Source organism: Artemia franciscana, chromosome 16, assembly GCF_032884065.1.
Source record: "Artemia franciscana chromosome 16, ASM3288406v1, whole genome shotgun sequence".
NCBI lineage: Eukaryota > Metazoa > Arthropoda > Branchiopoda > Anostraca > Artemiidae > Artemia > Artemia franciscana.
In genome coordinates, this window is record NC_088878.1 from 19,225,053 (window position 1) to 19,242,545 (window position 17,493).

Here is a 17,493-nt window from a genome sequence, read left to right on the forward strand (position 1 = left end):
ACAGCGTTTTGCTTTTCAACTTGTGTATCAGAATATAATCCTCACATTTATAAACGTCAAAGTTCAGAAACCCTTTAATACTAACGGTTGATAAACTGGAAAGCCTTTTGAGAAACATATAGGGCATAGGCTATTCTGCTTTTCATTTTAGAAACTCACAGTGCAATTGTAGCTTAATGTTTGTAATTAGCGACTCCGAAAACCCTTGAATACGAACTTTGGTGAAAACCAAACATTATTTATTCACCATTTGACGAAAGTCAAATTTTCACTTTGTAATATACAATTCAGAAATCCTTGAATACAAAATGGAGAGGAGATGTGAACTGATTTTAGAAAAAGTAGAATATATACTTTTAGTTGCAAAACAATACGAAATTCTATTGTTCCATACTACCTTTTATTGGGCCTAAATTGTACAATTAGTCGAGAATCTACAATCAACCAGCTAAGCATGCTTCGATAGCAAATATAGTGATTAGGTGACGGTGATCTGATGACATAATGTGGTTATATTTGAGAACTCAATTATCAAGAATAGCCATTGATTATTTGGCATTATTTTCAAACTGAAATGGAATATAACGACAAACATAGCCCTAAAATACTTATAATAAGGGCTATCGTTGAAGCCCATTCCGAGCTGATAGTATTACAAATTACTTATATTTTGTTTTTACCCGTTGCTTTGGAACGAAAGTAATTACAAATAGTCAACTATCTTAAATGATAATAAGAGTTCTGGAACACGCCCTGCGTTTTTTAATGCCACTGACAATTATACTTACTATAGTTATATTCTGGAACTACCAAATATCAATTTTCACCTTGTCGAAGAACTATGTCAGACATCACAAATTAAAAAAAAAGTAAATAAAATAGCTGAAAATAAATTACAAAAGAAGCAGTCAAAACTCAAAAACTAATAATGCAATCAAAATAAAGTCTGGTTTAAAAAAAGGTTTTCAGAAGGAGGGAATAAAACCCTTTTGATACCCTTGAGTCTTAGTCAAAGGCTTGTTCAAGTCTAGGAACAGAAAGTTTTAAGCAATCGGAGCAATTGCAATTCGAATCCAATATTCGCAATTAGTAACTTTAGAAATTGTTAAAAAAAATTTTAGTGGAAATCAAACATCAAGAGAGTGAAATACGTATTTGTCATCCTTTGGTTTCGAATAATTTTTTATTGCTTAAATTTTTCCCATGTATGATTTCCAAACGCTAACGAGCTGAAAGAGTTGTACAATGTTTATGTTAATGCAGTTTATGAGCATAGGGACTCCTACTTCGGGCCTTCGAATTATGCTTTCTAATTAATCATTGGTCAAAAAATGTGCAATAAGTCTAATTATGAAGTTACCATAGAGGAGGTTGCAGGAACGGGTTAGGCACTAAGGCATTGCTTTACACACCCGATCATACAGACCATGGCCCTCCAATTCGTATACATGACCAAACAGACCTCTGAAATATAACCTCATCGTGTTTAGTGTAGGAATATCACCTAACTATTCAAAACTAATCGCGAGTCACATGAACCGAAGCATGTTTGTGCATATGGAGCAGTGAGGGGGGGGGGGTCTACAGTATTTCTGCCAAAGAGCTAGACAAAAAGTATAAATAATAGGTAGCGCTCCAAAACTAGTAACAATTCCAGAAAAATTACACAATACTTTTAATTTAATTTAAATCATAAAACTTAAAAGAGAATTTTATACAATACTAGTTTATTTTCTTTAGGTATAACTCAGCCCCCCTGATGCAAACTCCGTTCTTTCTCTAGGAGCTATAAAATCAAGCCAGTCCGACGGATGTGTTGGTAGGAGTCCCATTCCTTGGCATTTGTAAAGGGCAAGACATAGACAAACAAACTGACCAATACAAAAGACGAACTTTTGAGCCAACAAATTGATACTTTGAGCTGATTCAAGAGCCGAAAAAGCTATAAGATAAAAAAGGCTATTTAGACAATCCAGTTTCAAAATAGGTACACGTTTGGCTATTCTATGGCGAAAGACTGCAACAGTAAAGAAATAATTAAAAGCGCTGTCTCTTAAACCAAGAGCTTCAAGGAACACCGAGACGTAAAATGGTAGAGAGGATGTTCGGATTAAATTGTTCAATTACAATGAAACAAATTTTACTATCAATATTTTTACCATTTTACTATTAACCCTTTTCATGATCTTCTAAAATGTTTTCCACAGTTATTTAATGTGTTATCAGAAGTTGTTTTTTTTTCTGTGTGTTTGTTTTCTACTCCGCTGTTTCAAGTGGGTCACAAATAAACTATTCTTGTTATTATTAAATGGTTGCGCTATAATTAGACCTTGCGTCAAAAATTTACAGAAAACGCATGTACATCTCTAAAAATTAAACGTGAATTTGACGTAAAGGACGGACTTTTTTTGCAAATGAAAATGGCTCGTAGATCTAAGACGCTAAAATGCCGTGTTAATCATTTAAGATTACATTTAACACAATGATACAACAGCCTACCTTAGACCTTATAAACGCTGTCTTAATAAAAATATATTTTATAATAAATACGATCCCAGGCAACGTGTCAAGTAAAATAAACGCACTTGCTCTAAAATTCTAATTCCGTTGTCCCAAAAACCCTTTGAAACGCCAAAATTAATTTGACAAGTTTGACAAACAAAAAAGAAGTAAAGAGCGACATTAAAGCCTAAAACGAGCAGAGATAATGTCATATAATAATTCAATATTAAACCTACCGGCATTACTACCAATGAATAAATGGAGCTCGCAACGAACGTAAATTAAGATGAATAATCGCACCAAACATAAAGATAATAGACAGTGCTATGGATGAATATATAAATTCTAAAACAAGCAGAAACTAAAGAGAATCAACGAGACAAACTTAAAATTAAACTGAAAGTATTAAGAATAAGAGTATGATTTCCTGAGGATGAAACCTTCTGAAGGCCAGAGCGGAATTTGTTCTTTACTGAAAATGTTTATATTTCTAGGAGTGTATTTTACATTTGTCACAGCATCAGCAACCAGGGGTGCTAATTCACAAAATTGTAAGGACAGGGAACAAATACAGTTTTCAAAATCTAGACGCCAAGTGATGTTGTTGATTTTACAACCTTTTTCAATGAAAATACAAACAAAAGTATTTTGCAAAATCTAGATGGGGTTCATTTCCCTTCCCCACCAATTGGTGCCTTTGTCAACAATAACACAACAACATAATAATATCATAAGTCCAATTAAAATTTACAAATAATAACTACCACCAGAAATACTCAGGACTCATGTCCCGCCCCTACTCAAATGCTCTCAAGAGCTTGAGTGTTATTTGCACTTTACTGAAATAAATGTATATTCTGAAGAGTGTGGTTTTTATTTTAGATTAGAAGGTTTAGGAGGAGGTAGCCCAGCTTTTATCTGTCGAAATTTCTTTTCATTCTGTTTGACTTTATTATTCATTTAAATTTCATTTAGTCTTAAGATTTATTCATATATCCGATATATACATATATATATATATATATATATATATATATATATATATATATATATATATATATATATATATATATATATATATATATATATATATATATATATATATATATATATATATATATATATATATATATATATATATATATAGAAGGGGGGTAATCAAATAAAAAAAAATGACATTTGGCTTTTTCTTCTCTTATTTTCCGAGGAGCCAAGCTTTCCCTCTAATTTTTTCTTGCGGGTTGGTACTTATGAATTCCGATCTAAGTTTTACAAGGGCTAAGGGATATGAGTTTCAAGCCGATTGAAAAAAATGGTCCTTTTCGTGGCTCAGTTTTTGCGGGCCAAGCCATAAAACTAAAATTATTTTTGTGCATTAGGGTCCCAAAATATCGCGGACCCCAATCACTTTGTTTATGCGAAAGAGTCCCGAGCATTTATTCATGTCATTTTGATGGGAATCTTACGGTTTATCTTTCTCTACTTGTTTACAAAAAAAAAAAAAAAAACTGATAAGCCCATGTTTCTTATGGCGAGAACAACAGCATAAGCATAAGAATTTATAATCTTTGGAGAAATTGATTGATAACCATAGTGAACGAGAGATTCCAACTCCCAAATCAAGTGATTTATCGAAGTGCCAAAAATTCCATCCCCTGGGGGCAATTAGGCTTTATCTGATGCAAAATAAATCAGCGCAATACAATAAATTCGTGACTTAGAGAACCCTTATTTTACAACAACAAGAGGCTTTTCCATATGCAGCAGCGCAGAAGACTTACAATTAAGCAGCGGATTTTGACTCGCCACGATACCTAATCTATAGTTGCATATTCAGAATACTTTAAAGATAGGAAAGAAGATAAACATATCACAAACATCTGACTCAGTTAAGAAAAAAAAAATAGAACTAAACATGCTCAGCTTTTTCAGTATTACTATTGAAGCCATACCATTGGTTGAATTTATCTTTTCATAATATTCAAGTTATGGTAGCAGACAAGAAGAACCAACAGGGATGCTTCATTCCAACAGCGAATAAACCCTACCGTTCTTAATTAAATTACGTTTTATTTCCTTTTTAGCTAAATTATGAGTATCTAACGTACAGAAGCTCAGCGTGGCTTCCATAGGCATAATTTGGTAACTATAGGGGTAATGCTTGCATCTATTCTTTGATATTAGTTTGTTAGGTGAGCTTTTTATAGCATTCTTTTCATTCAAGCTGTTGTTGAGTGATTTAAACTTATTAGAAAAAAAGGCGTCCAACATGGACGGCACTGCTCACATTGCTTCCTATCAAGTTTCATTATATAAAATAACATGCGAAGGGACTTGTAGCAATCCAACGATTCGAAAGCAATCATTTTAATTATTCGATTTAATTTCATCTAAATTGAAAAAAAGAAAGCGGTACATAAATGACATCATGACACCGAAAATGACATCAGAGTTCGAAAATTCCATCACTTTGCATCCCAATTCTACCCAAGCAATGTCACAAGGGGGATGAAAAAGCAGAATTTTGATTTGCACAGTTTTAGGTGGATTGAAAGGTTGTTTCCTATTAATTCAAGTCTGGAGAGACCGAAAATAAAATCATAAAAAATTCTTTAGATTAGTACCGCATTTCCACCCTAGGCGAAATCAGATGGGGTAAAAATACCATTTGTCGTATTACAGTAATGTAATACATATATGAAAAATAAATAACAGAAAGCTCTTTTCCTATTAATTAAAGCCAAGGGAGACCAAAAATGGCAACAGAATTGGAAAACCACGTCACTTAGTACCCCATTCCCCCATTTTAGACCTTAGCATAGTTTTAAATCAAACCCCAATCTGTCCTATCTTATGAGAATATTTACGTCCATTGATTTCACATATAATCATAGCATTGTGTACACACAATACGATGGCGTGGTACACATACACAAAACATTGGATGAGCACAAAGCAAAGGTGCTAATTAACGAAAACGTGGGAGGAGTGGCAAAGATTAGCTGATTTTTTAAATTAAGATTAAAAAGAGCTTCCCGTAAAGGCCATTGAGCCATAAAGTTCCACGTGGGTTGTTCAGCACCCAGAGGCAATGCTTTTTTTTCGCCTCCCTCTTAATAAATGCTCCAAGGATTAAAAGAAAACCGAAAACACGTACTTATATAAACGACATCCCAATAAATCCTAGGCAAGGGGAGAAGCATACCTCCTTGCTATCCTTCGCCTATCTATGTTCAGAATAGAAGTTGGATCTTCATAGCCTTTTATGATGGTCAACATTCAAAACTTTAATTATCAAATCGTATTCTTTGAACCAATGAATAATGGAAAAAATTTGAAACAAATTCATTTTTTGAAGCCCATAGAAAACAATGCATTTTGCAAATGAATTCAATGGTTTATTGCCTCTTTTCCTTCAAGGAGAAACATCGTTTTTTCAAATAACTATTAATGACTGTATATTCCAGAAGTCAGGTATAAGAACCGCTCTTAAACCACTAGCCATAAATTCGAGGTGGCCAGTCTTACCGGCCATTTTCATACTTCTGAGATAATTGTTAAAACTGTCTGCTATGCCGTTCTCAAAGGGAGGATCGGCAAAACAATGTTTGTTTTCACTTTGACACCCTTTATCTACTGAGTCCTGCTGATCCTTTCTTTGAGAACAGCTTAGGAAACAATTTTTGCAAATATCTTGGAGGCTAGAAAATGTCAAATATGACGTTTAGTCGCGAAAGTGACAGCATGAATTATCAAGACCTGCAAAACACGACTAGAAGTTAATATCAAGAGCATAAACATACTTTTCTATATTTATTGAAAGGAAAACTTAGTTTTGTACATGAAAGTAAATAGCGACATTAAGTCTTAGAGCCAACAGAAACTACCTAAGAACGACGGGGACTAGGAGGGGGTACTGCCCGCTCAACTTTTTCTACTTGAGTTTAAATTCAGCATTTTTCTCACTTTTAATAATCATAGTCCGTTGAGAATTAAAAAATTTTGTGAATATTTATCGCTGCCTATTAATAAGATTTATACCTATTTGAACTTTTATTTATCGTCCTGGAAAGGCAATGTTGTCTTCGAAATTATCTACAAATAAATTTGGAAGACAAGATTCAGATTGTTCTAGAAAACAAAAATTTCCAGAGACGGATAGAGGTAGGATGTTAAGGTAGTTTAGGCAGGAATTCTGCCTTAAGCTAGATTTACCAGTTAGATATCTTACTTACTGGATGCAGCTCAGGGCAAACTGCCTTCCAATTAGAGAAAAATTCAAAAGGATTGCAGAAGAAAAAAAGGTTTCGAAGAAAACAAGTATATTCGGTAAAAAAAAAAAGATACTTCCAGATATCTAAAAAAGTACGTCTCCACAATCTATTTTTTAGACTAGCGAAGCATTTTATTAAAAATATTAAAATATTAATATTAAATTTAATATTTAATATTAATATTAAAAAATATTAAAAATATTATTAAAAGTAAATCTCCTAACTGTTTGAAGTAAAGTGTTTAATTTATGTGATTCATTTGTGTATTTTTTGTGTGACAGGAATTTGGAAAAGTAGACATCGCAGATGTTTGTTTATATTATTTGTGCCTTTTTTTTATGTATATGACCATTTTTAGCTTTAAGCACATTTTATGGAAACTTAACTTAAAGCATCATTTAACCAAGTTAATTCACTTGATTCACAAGTGTGATAAAAGTATTTACAATGATATATAACTGTGCCATCAGCTACTTTGGAGGAGGACCGTAGGGTCATTGCGCAGGCGGGTGGGGTGGTACCTGACACCTCAAAAGTGCATATTTTACACACAAATTTTCTAGCTTTTCCTGAGCATTCAGGTAAATACAGAAGAGGGTCTGGGGGTTGTAAAATAAAAATAAAAAAACATTCATACACTTACCGGCACAAAAGAGGGAGAAGCATGTGAAGGGATTTCCCGTGAGGGGAGACAAGCGTTACCAGAAACTTTTTTTTAGACATCTAAATGTAAATATTAAGATTTAGGCTTGTTTTGTAAAGATTAAACAATTATGTTGCAACGAACTGGTGAGTAAGTAGCGACAAGTGCTTCCATTATCCAGAACTTAAAATTAAAGTTTATAAAGCAACATACCATTGGCAGTTCAATAGCACTGCCTGAGTAAAGAGCAATATGACTTCAAAATATTATTCATTTCTTTGTTTTACCCACGCAACTTCCAATGAAAGGAGTTGGCGTAGAAACTTCGTAAGAGGCTCATTCGATTCGAGAGCAACCAACCCCCCATTCGGTTTTTAGCTGCCCTCTCCCACAAGACAACCCATCAAAATTTTGAGTCCGCCATTTTTATAAAATAGTGGAAAGTCCAATAGCTATGCCCCCGGGGATGACATGATCCCCACAGACCTTGGGGCAAAGGCTGCTAGTTACGCACTTCGCCTATTGTTTACAAATAGGATTTGGCGTTGGAAGGGGGGAGAATGCTTGACCCTGTGTGTATCCGAAAACGGTAAGGGTATCAAGGTTAAACTTCAGAGGATGTTGAGGGGGAGTTGGACTAAGTAAAAAAACACTATGTACATCCAGATTATCAAACGGGTGTATCTGTAAAATCTTAGGAACGGCGGAAGCGCATTAAATTTGAACTTTCGGAACTACTACTACTCCCACAATTGCCACTACTTGCGACTTTGACTGCAACTGCTTGTGCTGTGGACACTTGTGAGAGCAACTACTCGCGACCGTGACTACTCGCGACAGCTGCTAGTTTGCGACAACAACTGTGACTAACTTCGGCTGTGGCTACTTGCAACTTACATATCTACTCCTGCGATTGCGGCGCCAACTGTGACCGCGACTATTATTACCAATAGTACTGCTACTAAATCCTGCTACAATACTACTATTTGACTAAATCAATTTATCCAGATTGTCAAAATAGCATAGTTACAATATCTCAGGAACAGAAAAGGGTAAATATATTAACCATTACAAAATTTTAAATGTTTTTTTTTCTTTTATAATGTTAATGAATCTAAAGCTAGAGAGGCTTCCACGAATAAATATCAATATTTATTAAAGAGTCAGTCTACATACATTAGTTCTTTTCAGTAATCTTGGTTATTATGGCGATTTTCTTTCCTTTTTTGTTGATGTTATGACAAATAAAAAAAAAACACTGCTCGAAATAAAAAAAAAATGCAATAAAGCGCAAATGACGTTCTGGTCTTTAATAAGTATAGTGCCGCTAGTTCTACCCCTGTTTGTGGTAAATTTTTGTTCGTTTACTTTTGACTTGATAATTTATTGTAATTTCTGTTCGTTTGTGTTTCATTTATTTATTGGTAGTGGTTTATGTTCGTTTTACGCTTGAACTATTATTTGGCTTTATTTCTAATAGTCTTTGGCCTAATGTAGCTGTTTACTTCTATTTGAAAAATTTCGTTTGTGAAAAGTTTTTTTTTAGGTCAATACACTAAAAGAAGCGACTTTTTATGGCTATTCCAAACCAATATAAAATTCGTTAAGTTTCAAATTATCCAAAAAAAGTGGGTAAAAATTTCGCAACTGTGCTCTTTCATTCGTAAGCTAGTTTCAAATTAGTTTTTGATTTAATCTAATATAAATTCCCCTCCACATCCCCTCCAAATGTCACAGCATGATATGGACCTAGTTAAGGTCCATATCATCCATACTCCTGGTAATCTTCTACCATTCATTTTTGTTTTAATTTTTATTTCTATAGATTTAGCCTCTGTTAGTACATAACAAAAATTAAGTGCCAAAAAAATTTTATTAATCCTTTGGCAAATTTTTACAAAACCAATCTAGGACACTACCATTCAGTTTAAAAGTATTGCTATATCTTTGATTGGCTGGGGCATGACTCAAAAAACGACCAGAAATTAAAAAACAAGTACAATTTTGTTGAATGAAAGTAACAATTAAAAATTAAAGCGAGCGGAAATTATTCCGTATATGAGGGGGACTGTCGTCTCCTGAATCCCCTACTCTTTATGCTAAAGTTTTATTGCACTTTAAAAATACTTCTTATTCCAATGCGGCGACCCTTGTGGTTGAGCAGTCGTACTTAAAAATCAGGAGAAAAAGTTGAACTTCAGCGGAAAGAGTGGAGGTTCAGGTGGAGGCGGCCACCCTCATATACCAAATAATTTCTGTTCGTTTTGTTTAATGTCACTCCCTGCTTTCAGTTGAAAAAAAAAACTTCTTTTTTTATTTAATATTGTAACAAACCAACTAAGTCTTAAGGATGAACTCATTCGAGGAAAGCTCAAACTCAACTCAAAACGAACTCATTCAATTTACTGTCAGAGAGAATCTTACGTTTTATAAGGACTTCGCTACGTACTTAGAAATGAAGTGTACCACCCCTGTAGCTCTAAAGCCTCAGAAACTGAGAGAATGTAAATGTCAACATTTAAAGAAAAAAATCAGTTTACTCACGGAATAACCAGCGTAGTCACTAATGGCCAGAACAGCTAGTTGCAGTGAAAATCATGTAAATTATACAGTTAACCTAGCTACTTCATAAAATCCCCGACGTCCATCAAAGCGAGCATATAGATCTCAACAGGAACAATTGGCCTGCACAGTGCTGCAGCATGACAAGCACTTGGACAATGTTTTGCTCTCCCCTGCAGCACATAGAAGTGCCAAACAAAGCACATTTTTGCGTCAAAAAAGGGGTCTTATGTGCAACATAAAAAACAACCAAGGTCGTCGTTGTCGCAATAAATGAAATCAGTCTCAGTTGATATTATTTTACTTTCTTTTCATTTTAATTATTGGCGGTAATTTAATAAACTAATTGATTTTATAAGTTTTTTAATATACATAGGTTTAACTGAAGAAGGAGTCGTTATTACATATATAAACACTAATTTACAGAAGAATATAATTAATTTGTAAGCAAAGATGTCTTTTACACACTTTAGCTAAGAACAACCGGCTATTTCATGGAGTTAATTTTAAGAAACCTTCTGAAAAAGAAGTTTTCAAAGATAAGTGAAGGTCATATTAAACTTCAAATCAGCAGATGCAAATACCTGTTAAAATTCAAATTAGAAACAACAAGAAATTGCTATTAAAAAATATATGAAACCCAAAACGAACAAAAATTGAATGAACAATCATAGCAAAAAAAACATACAAGTACTAACATAGATGAATAAATTAAAAAAGATTTCTATAAAAAAAATAAATGAAACCCAAAACCAACAAAAACTAAATAAACAATCATAGCAAAAAAACATTCAAGTACTAAGATAAATGAATAAATTTAAAAAAATTACTATCAAAAAATAAATGAAACCCAAAACCAACAGAAATTAAATAAAAATCATAGCAAACAAACCTACAATAGGTACTAATCTAAATGAATAAATAAATCTTAAAACAACAAACAAAATGAATAAATAAAACGATTGAAACTTAAATTGAATGTGCAAATCAAGCTTGAGACAAAACACTACAAACAAGAGTTTGGGTTTTGCCTCCTTCTTTCACTGTAAAAGTCTAAAACGTAATGCGTCATCAGCGCTTTGCTGAAAACGAAATATATTACAGATAATTTCTTTTGTACTTATTAAAACATTGCAAATAAGGAATAAAACTTAGAATAGAGTTAAATTTTGAAATGACGAGCTTTCAGCAATTAATATCATTATATATCAAATATTCAGTTTAATTTTATTTGCTCTTTCCAAGACTGTTCAATACAAATATAGTTTCACTACAAACAAAAGTTTGGATATTGCCCTCTTCCTTAGCTGTTTAAGTCTAAAACCTACTCCGTCATTCATTGGCGCTTCACTGAAAACGAATTATATTGCAAATATTTTCTTTTCCAGTTATTATAGCATTGAAAATGGGAATAAAAATTACAGCGAAATAAAATCTTGAACTGATTATCTTTCAACAATTGATATAATTATATATCAAATATTCAGTTCGATTTTATTTGTACTTTCCATGACTGTTCAAGACATATATGGTTTTCAGTAAAGCGCCAATGATGCAGTAACGACTTTTACAATGAGAGAAGAAGGCAAAACCCAAACCCTTGTTTGTAGTAATTTTGTTCGTTTCAAGCTTGATTTGCACATTCAATTTAAGTTTCACTCACTTTAAGATTTATCTATTCATTTATATTAGTACCTATTGTATGTTTGTTTGCTATGATTGCTTGTTTAATTTCTGTTCGTTTTGGGGTTGTTTTTTTTTTTTTGTGGTAATTTCTTCATCTATATTAGTACTTGTTTTTTTTCTATGATTGTTTATTTAATTTCTGTTCATTGTGGATTTCATTTCTTCTTTAAGAGTAATTTCTTGTCGTTTTTAGTTTGAATTCTAACAGGTATTTGTATTTGCTGATCTTAAATTTAATATGGCTTTTACTATTCTTTGAAAAACTTCTTTTTCAGAAAGTTTTTTAGATCAATTTTTGTTCATTTTGTATTACAAAAATTTTCAACCTTTTAGAAAATGCCCTATTTCAAAAATTTTTTTTTTAACATCAAACTTTCATCAAATTATCAAAACTAGTATCAAAGTAAAGAAAACATCTAAGCAAACAAGGTATCAAGGTAAACAAAGTACCAAAGGAACAACAAGCAAGTTCCGTAACTCAGAGCCATTTCTCCAGGGTTGGGGGGTCAAACCCGGAAACATATTTATTTCGCCTTTGAACTATTTTGAATAAAATGACTATCTCAAAATTATGACCAGCTGCTCTTTGGGAAAATGGGGCGTGGGCTAATTGCCCCTTGAACACTTTTGACTCTTAGAAAAAGAACCAAAACTTTCAATTTCCGATCAAATGATCCCCCTCAAAAGTTAATACTGTCAACTCTTCCACAAAAAACTTACATTCTAACAACGGGCAACTTACATAAGTTACAATCCTTCCCCTGGGGGCTATGGAGAAATTCTCGACCCCTTAGTTATAGCAATTTGAATTTAGGACTATTTTGAACCAAATGGCTATTTCAAAATTTTGATTTTTACTTATTTAGATTTTTTAAATTACAATATTTTCCACAGATCTATACTCAACAAGCGAAAAAAGCCTTGTATGCAACCTCTGGTAGAAATCGAACACAATTTGTGGGTTCAGCGGTACACAGGATCCCATTTCAGACCTTCAGTTATATCGGTCAAAATCTTTGTGTGACTCTGGACCCAATGAGATTAAAATTTTCTACCTTTATTTTTGTCAAATGTATCTATGAAGTACCAGACTTGAGTACCAGACTTGATACCAGACTATGAAGTACTTGCATGATCTGGATTTCATTCCTCCAGGGCTTCACATATTATATCAGAATCCACTTCCCCTGGGGGCATAATTTTGACCTTTCAGTCGTCTTGATTCAAATGAATATCTAAAAGTGGAGGCATAATATCTCTGTCGGCGTTTCATCCGACATCATATAGGGTTTGGGTATCCAGGAGAACATGGAGCGTCAAATGGGTAGCAGGTTGCCCACTGACCAATTTCGGCAATTACAAAGATCACACGAGCCTTTAATTCGAAATTGATTTAGCTCTTCTTCAAATTTCTAAGACTATCCCTTCTAATTGATGAGCACCACAAGAAAATAACAATAATGCATGAAAGAGACATTACTGTTTACTAAGTGTAGCACTAAGGCATAGACTATGAAACGACGCTGGATTTCTCCAACTTTCCTTTCAAATGGGCCCTGTCTCTATATTCTGTGAACATCCATATAAGGGGTGGTAATGGAAGTTTCCTTGTTCACCTCCCAGTAACAGTACGCAGTATACTTGAAAAACCTAATGAGTGGCTCAACCTTATGAGAGTTAACATACAAAAACCCTTTTATTTAATTAACCATAATTCAAAAGTTATTTAACTTTTGAATAAATTCCAACCAGGCCCATTTTAGTGAGTCATTGTATCCTTTCTTTCTAATAGAAGCTGTACAGTCAATGCCTAGAAATGACGTTCCACTACATGAAAATTTCTCACCCTCCTTTTGAAGAGTTCTGATATCCCAAAAGTCAATGTTTGAATTCGCACTTTCTTTCATGCTCTCGCCCTATTTGTCAACGTTGCCACTCCAAGAAATTAACGGACAGAACAGGGGTAATTCAAAACAGACCCCTCAGAATGATCATTAAACAAAGAGAAGTCCCTACCTCTATCAGTCTGCCAAAAATCCCTGCATCAGTTCTGCTTCTATTAAAATCCACATTTAACAAAAATAAATTTTTCTACTGAAGAATATGGGACAGTTTTTGTTCTCCATGGTGTCAAATTTTAAGCAAGTGATTCTTTTTTAGGCTTGATGTACCTTTTCTTTTAACTATTAGAGATGGGTTTGGTCGTTGGATGCATAAAGTTCCTTTTATCTAATTCTGTGTAAAATAAACTATATCTTACTCACCTTTGATATAAAACCACTTAGATAGGTCTTTTTGTATTATATTTACTCAAAACATCCGAATTATTTAGAAAGTACATTCAAAATATTCTTTTTTGATGTTAACCTTTTATTCTGATAATTTCGTCAGGGTTTTAAATCTTAAGAGTTGTTCAAGGATTAACTTGTTCAAGGTTAACTTTACACAGTCACAGAGTATCCTAAAAAATAATTATTAATGGGAAACAAACTTTCGTTCAATAAACATAAAATAAATAGAAATGATGCAAACTTTCATTCAATAAACATAAAATAAATAGAAATAAATAAAAAAACTCATGTCACTGAAACAGTAGGTTCAACATTTTTTTTTTTTTTATTACTTTTAAAATTGAAGTAATTTGATTCATTCTAAGAAAAAGGTTAGACAAATCTTGCTTTTGTCTCTTTTTGTACTGTTACTATTCTAGATACTGTAGTTTCTTAGGAAAAACAGCTTCTCCATAAAAACAAAGGGTATGTTTGACAATTAGTGTTCAAAAAGACCAAAATCAGTCGTGTGAAACTTTCAAAGAATGTTGAGAGGGCAATGAACTATATTAAAACACAAGAACGGCTTACCGTATGGAGCTGAAAATTCCAGGGCATCAACGAGGGATGTTCAACTTACCAAAAGGCACTATGGGCATACCAGGCCTACTAGTGCTGCTAATACAACACTACCACGACTGAATAGTAAGGTAAAATAGGGATTCTTATAGAAAAAATAGCACAGAGATTTTAAATATTCTTTTCTTTACCAATAAAGAAGACTATGTCTAACAAATAAAAACAGAAATTAGTTATTTTTTCAATCTTCCCCCACAAGAAAAAGTTTTTCAAAGAAAAGTCGTCAAGAGCTAAATTAAGCCAAAAATGAGTAGAAGTAAAGCTGAATAATTTTCCATGTGTAAAACTACCACAAATCACCATAAATAAATAAAAACAACTCAAAACGAAAAGAAATTACAATATATATCTGAGTCAAACTGAAAAAGAACAGGAACTAAGATGAGTATGGGTTACCACGTCTATGTCATCTAAGTACCAGAACATAATTTGCAATTCACTGAAAACAAAATAAATTTTAAATGTCTTTCTTTTTCATCTTTAATAAATCCAAAATTGTCAAGACTTTTTCAGTGGAGTGCAAATTATGTTCTAATCTTTAGAAGGCATGGGGAGAGTGTCAGCCCTACTTATCTTAGTTTCTGCTCGTTTTGAGTTTAACTCGGGCAGTTACTGTAATTTTGGTTCGTTTTGGGTTTCATTTATTTATTGATGGCGATTTTTGGTAGTTTTACGCTTCGAAAATTACTTTATTTCTGTTCATTTTTGGTTTAATGTAGCGCTTTAATTTTCTATGGAAAGCTTCTTTTGTGGAAAAAGATTTTTTTTTAATTAAGAATAAAATAAAAAAAAGGACATACACTCGAATTGTAACAAACTTCGCTAGCGAAAAGAGCAAACGAATATCAAGTTGAAAAAACTCCTTTAGTTTTAGATATTTTTAGATAAGGCAAAACTAAATGTAGTGAAAAGTAAGTTGAAAATGGTCTTCGGTTGAGCAAATACAGTTCATGCCACATCAACATTCAATTTAAAAAACATTCAGGGTGTGGATTAAAAAATCCAGCGTATATTTTGAGAATTTGTTCAATGTCCTGACTTAAAATTATAACATTATTTTATATTTCAATTTTGTTAACTATTTTATACAAATATCAACCCAGAGTTACATTTCAGTCTGAGTGTGGAAAGTAAAAAAACGTACATCCACCTAATTCATCAATACGTGTCGGCTGGGATGTTAGGATAAAGCGCATATACTTACAATGTCATAATCATTTTGCATACGTCTTACACACATAGATAATTATATAGTATAGTGCTTAGTAAGCAACATTTAAATGTTATGCTTAGCTCTCACTAAATTTGATTCAGCTTCCAAATTCAGAATCGACATGCCTGCTAGAAAACAACAAGCAAAAAACAAACAAACAAGAATACATTTTCGTAAAACAATTATTCTAAAAGCTTCAAATGTGAACTTTTAAATGTGATGCTCTGCAAAAATTCAATTCAAATTTGATTGTGTGCGGTATGAATTCGCAACTCAGTTCATAAAACCACATTTCTGTTGCGAATTCAGCACTCGGAGAGAACTAAGCAATATCTGAATGCAATAACTTTACGGATTTGGATTGTCCGCAATGTTGAACCATTGCTAATAATTTGGCCTGAGATGTCACCTGCAATACTATTCTGGAAAGATAATGACAAGGTTCCAAATTTTGATCCCGAATTAATGCGGGATTTACACGCCAAGTACATTACAAGCTCTCTTGAAGAAAAAAAAATCCCAAATGCGATTTGAATTAGTAAAACAGAAACTCCAACCAGTGCTTTATATAAGCTAATCACAGCTACCACCTCAAACAAGCTTGATTTTGCCTGCCACCTGTACTCGACAATGAAACAAAAAACCAAAGTGGTTTTTAGTATCAGTAGAGCAACTAAATTTTTGAACAGCACCTTTACCAGCAATTTACATAAAATCAGAAATAGACACCCTGGCACGTGCGCAGGGGGAGGGGGGTCTTCGCCCCCCCCCCCGCAATTTTGTGAGATGTTTAATTTTCCCATGGTTTTTTAGGATTTCTGGTAAAAGTATGACAATTATTAAGAATCTAGATACATATATGAAGCCTTTTCTGGGGGATTTTACAGCATGCAATTATCCGGTCAAGTCACTGCCCAATTATTAGCCCATTTTCTGTCTAATTTTTACCCTCTTTGAAGCAATTAGTAATTGTACAGTTATTTTTTTTTTTGTAAAGAGAGTTTGATTTCCACAGCAAAATAGAATTAACCTTGATATTAGGGCGTTTATCCCCCCTATTCAGGATAAAGTACAGGTTTTAACGGATCAATTTTGGAAACAATCATTTTTCATTAAAATCTACGTTTTCCAATAGAAGAACTACCCCCCACAGCACCCATATTGCACTGTTAAACCTAAAATTTCCCTTTCAGTGGGATATAGTAGATTAATCACTGGTTCTAAATCGCTATGAACATAACCTGAGCCTAAAACGTACATTTGAGGCTTCAGTCTTCTTCCCCCCATCCGCTAAAATACTACAGATTAAAGTTAATCTGGATTTTTCGATATACGTGCTTTTTGCATTACTAAACTACTGTTCGCACTACTATTTCGAAGGTTTTGGGCACCCCCGAAAAAAAAAAAATCCTGCGTACGTGCCTGTAGACACCTTAGACACTTGAACAAACAAACTACAGAAATATTGCTTTCTCAGACAACTCAGCATTGCTGAATAAACTATGTTTAATGTGCTTGTTACAAGAAATAATTCCAACAAAGAATACACCCTCATTACTATAATTCCATCCACGACCCAACAGAAATGGTCATACTCATATTAATATCAAGGGCCCATACCAGTTATCATTAATTCTAGTCTAAAAATACGCCGAGAAAATAAAAAAGGTCTTTTGAGGTCTATGCGTCCACCCTCCTTTCAAA

At 33.3% G+C, this 17,493-nt stretch overlaps 1 protein-coding gene across 1 annotated transcript in view; it reads right to left on the minus strand.

Annotated features, from left to right (window-relative positions):
- Window positions 1-1,651: 1,651 nt before the first annotated feature.
- The window catches only part of LOC136037178 (ER membrane protein complex subunit 4-like), a 32,388-nt gene continuing 16,546 nt past the window's right edge, over window positions 1,652-17,493 (minus strand). The window contains exon 4 of the mRNA XM_065719730.1: window positions 1,652-1,942. Coding sequence (XP_065575802.1) covers window positions 1,737-1,942 — 206 coding nt within the window. The 3' untranslated portion in view covers window positions 1,652-1,736. The remainder of the gene's footprint in view (window positions 1,943-17,493) is intronic.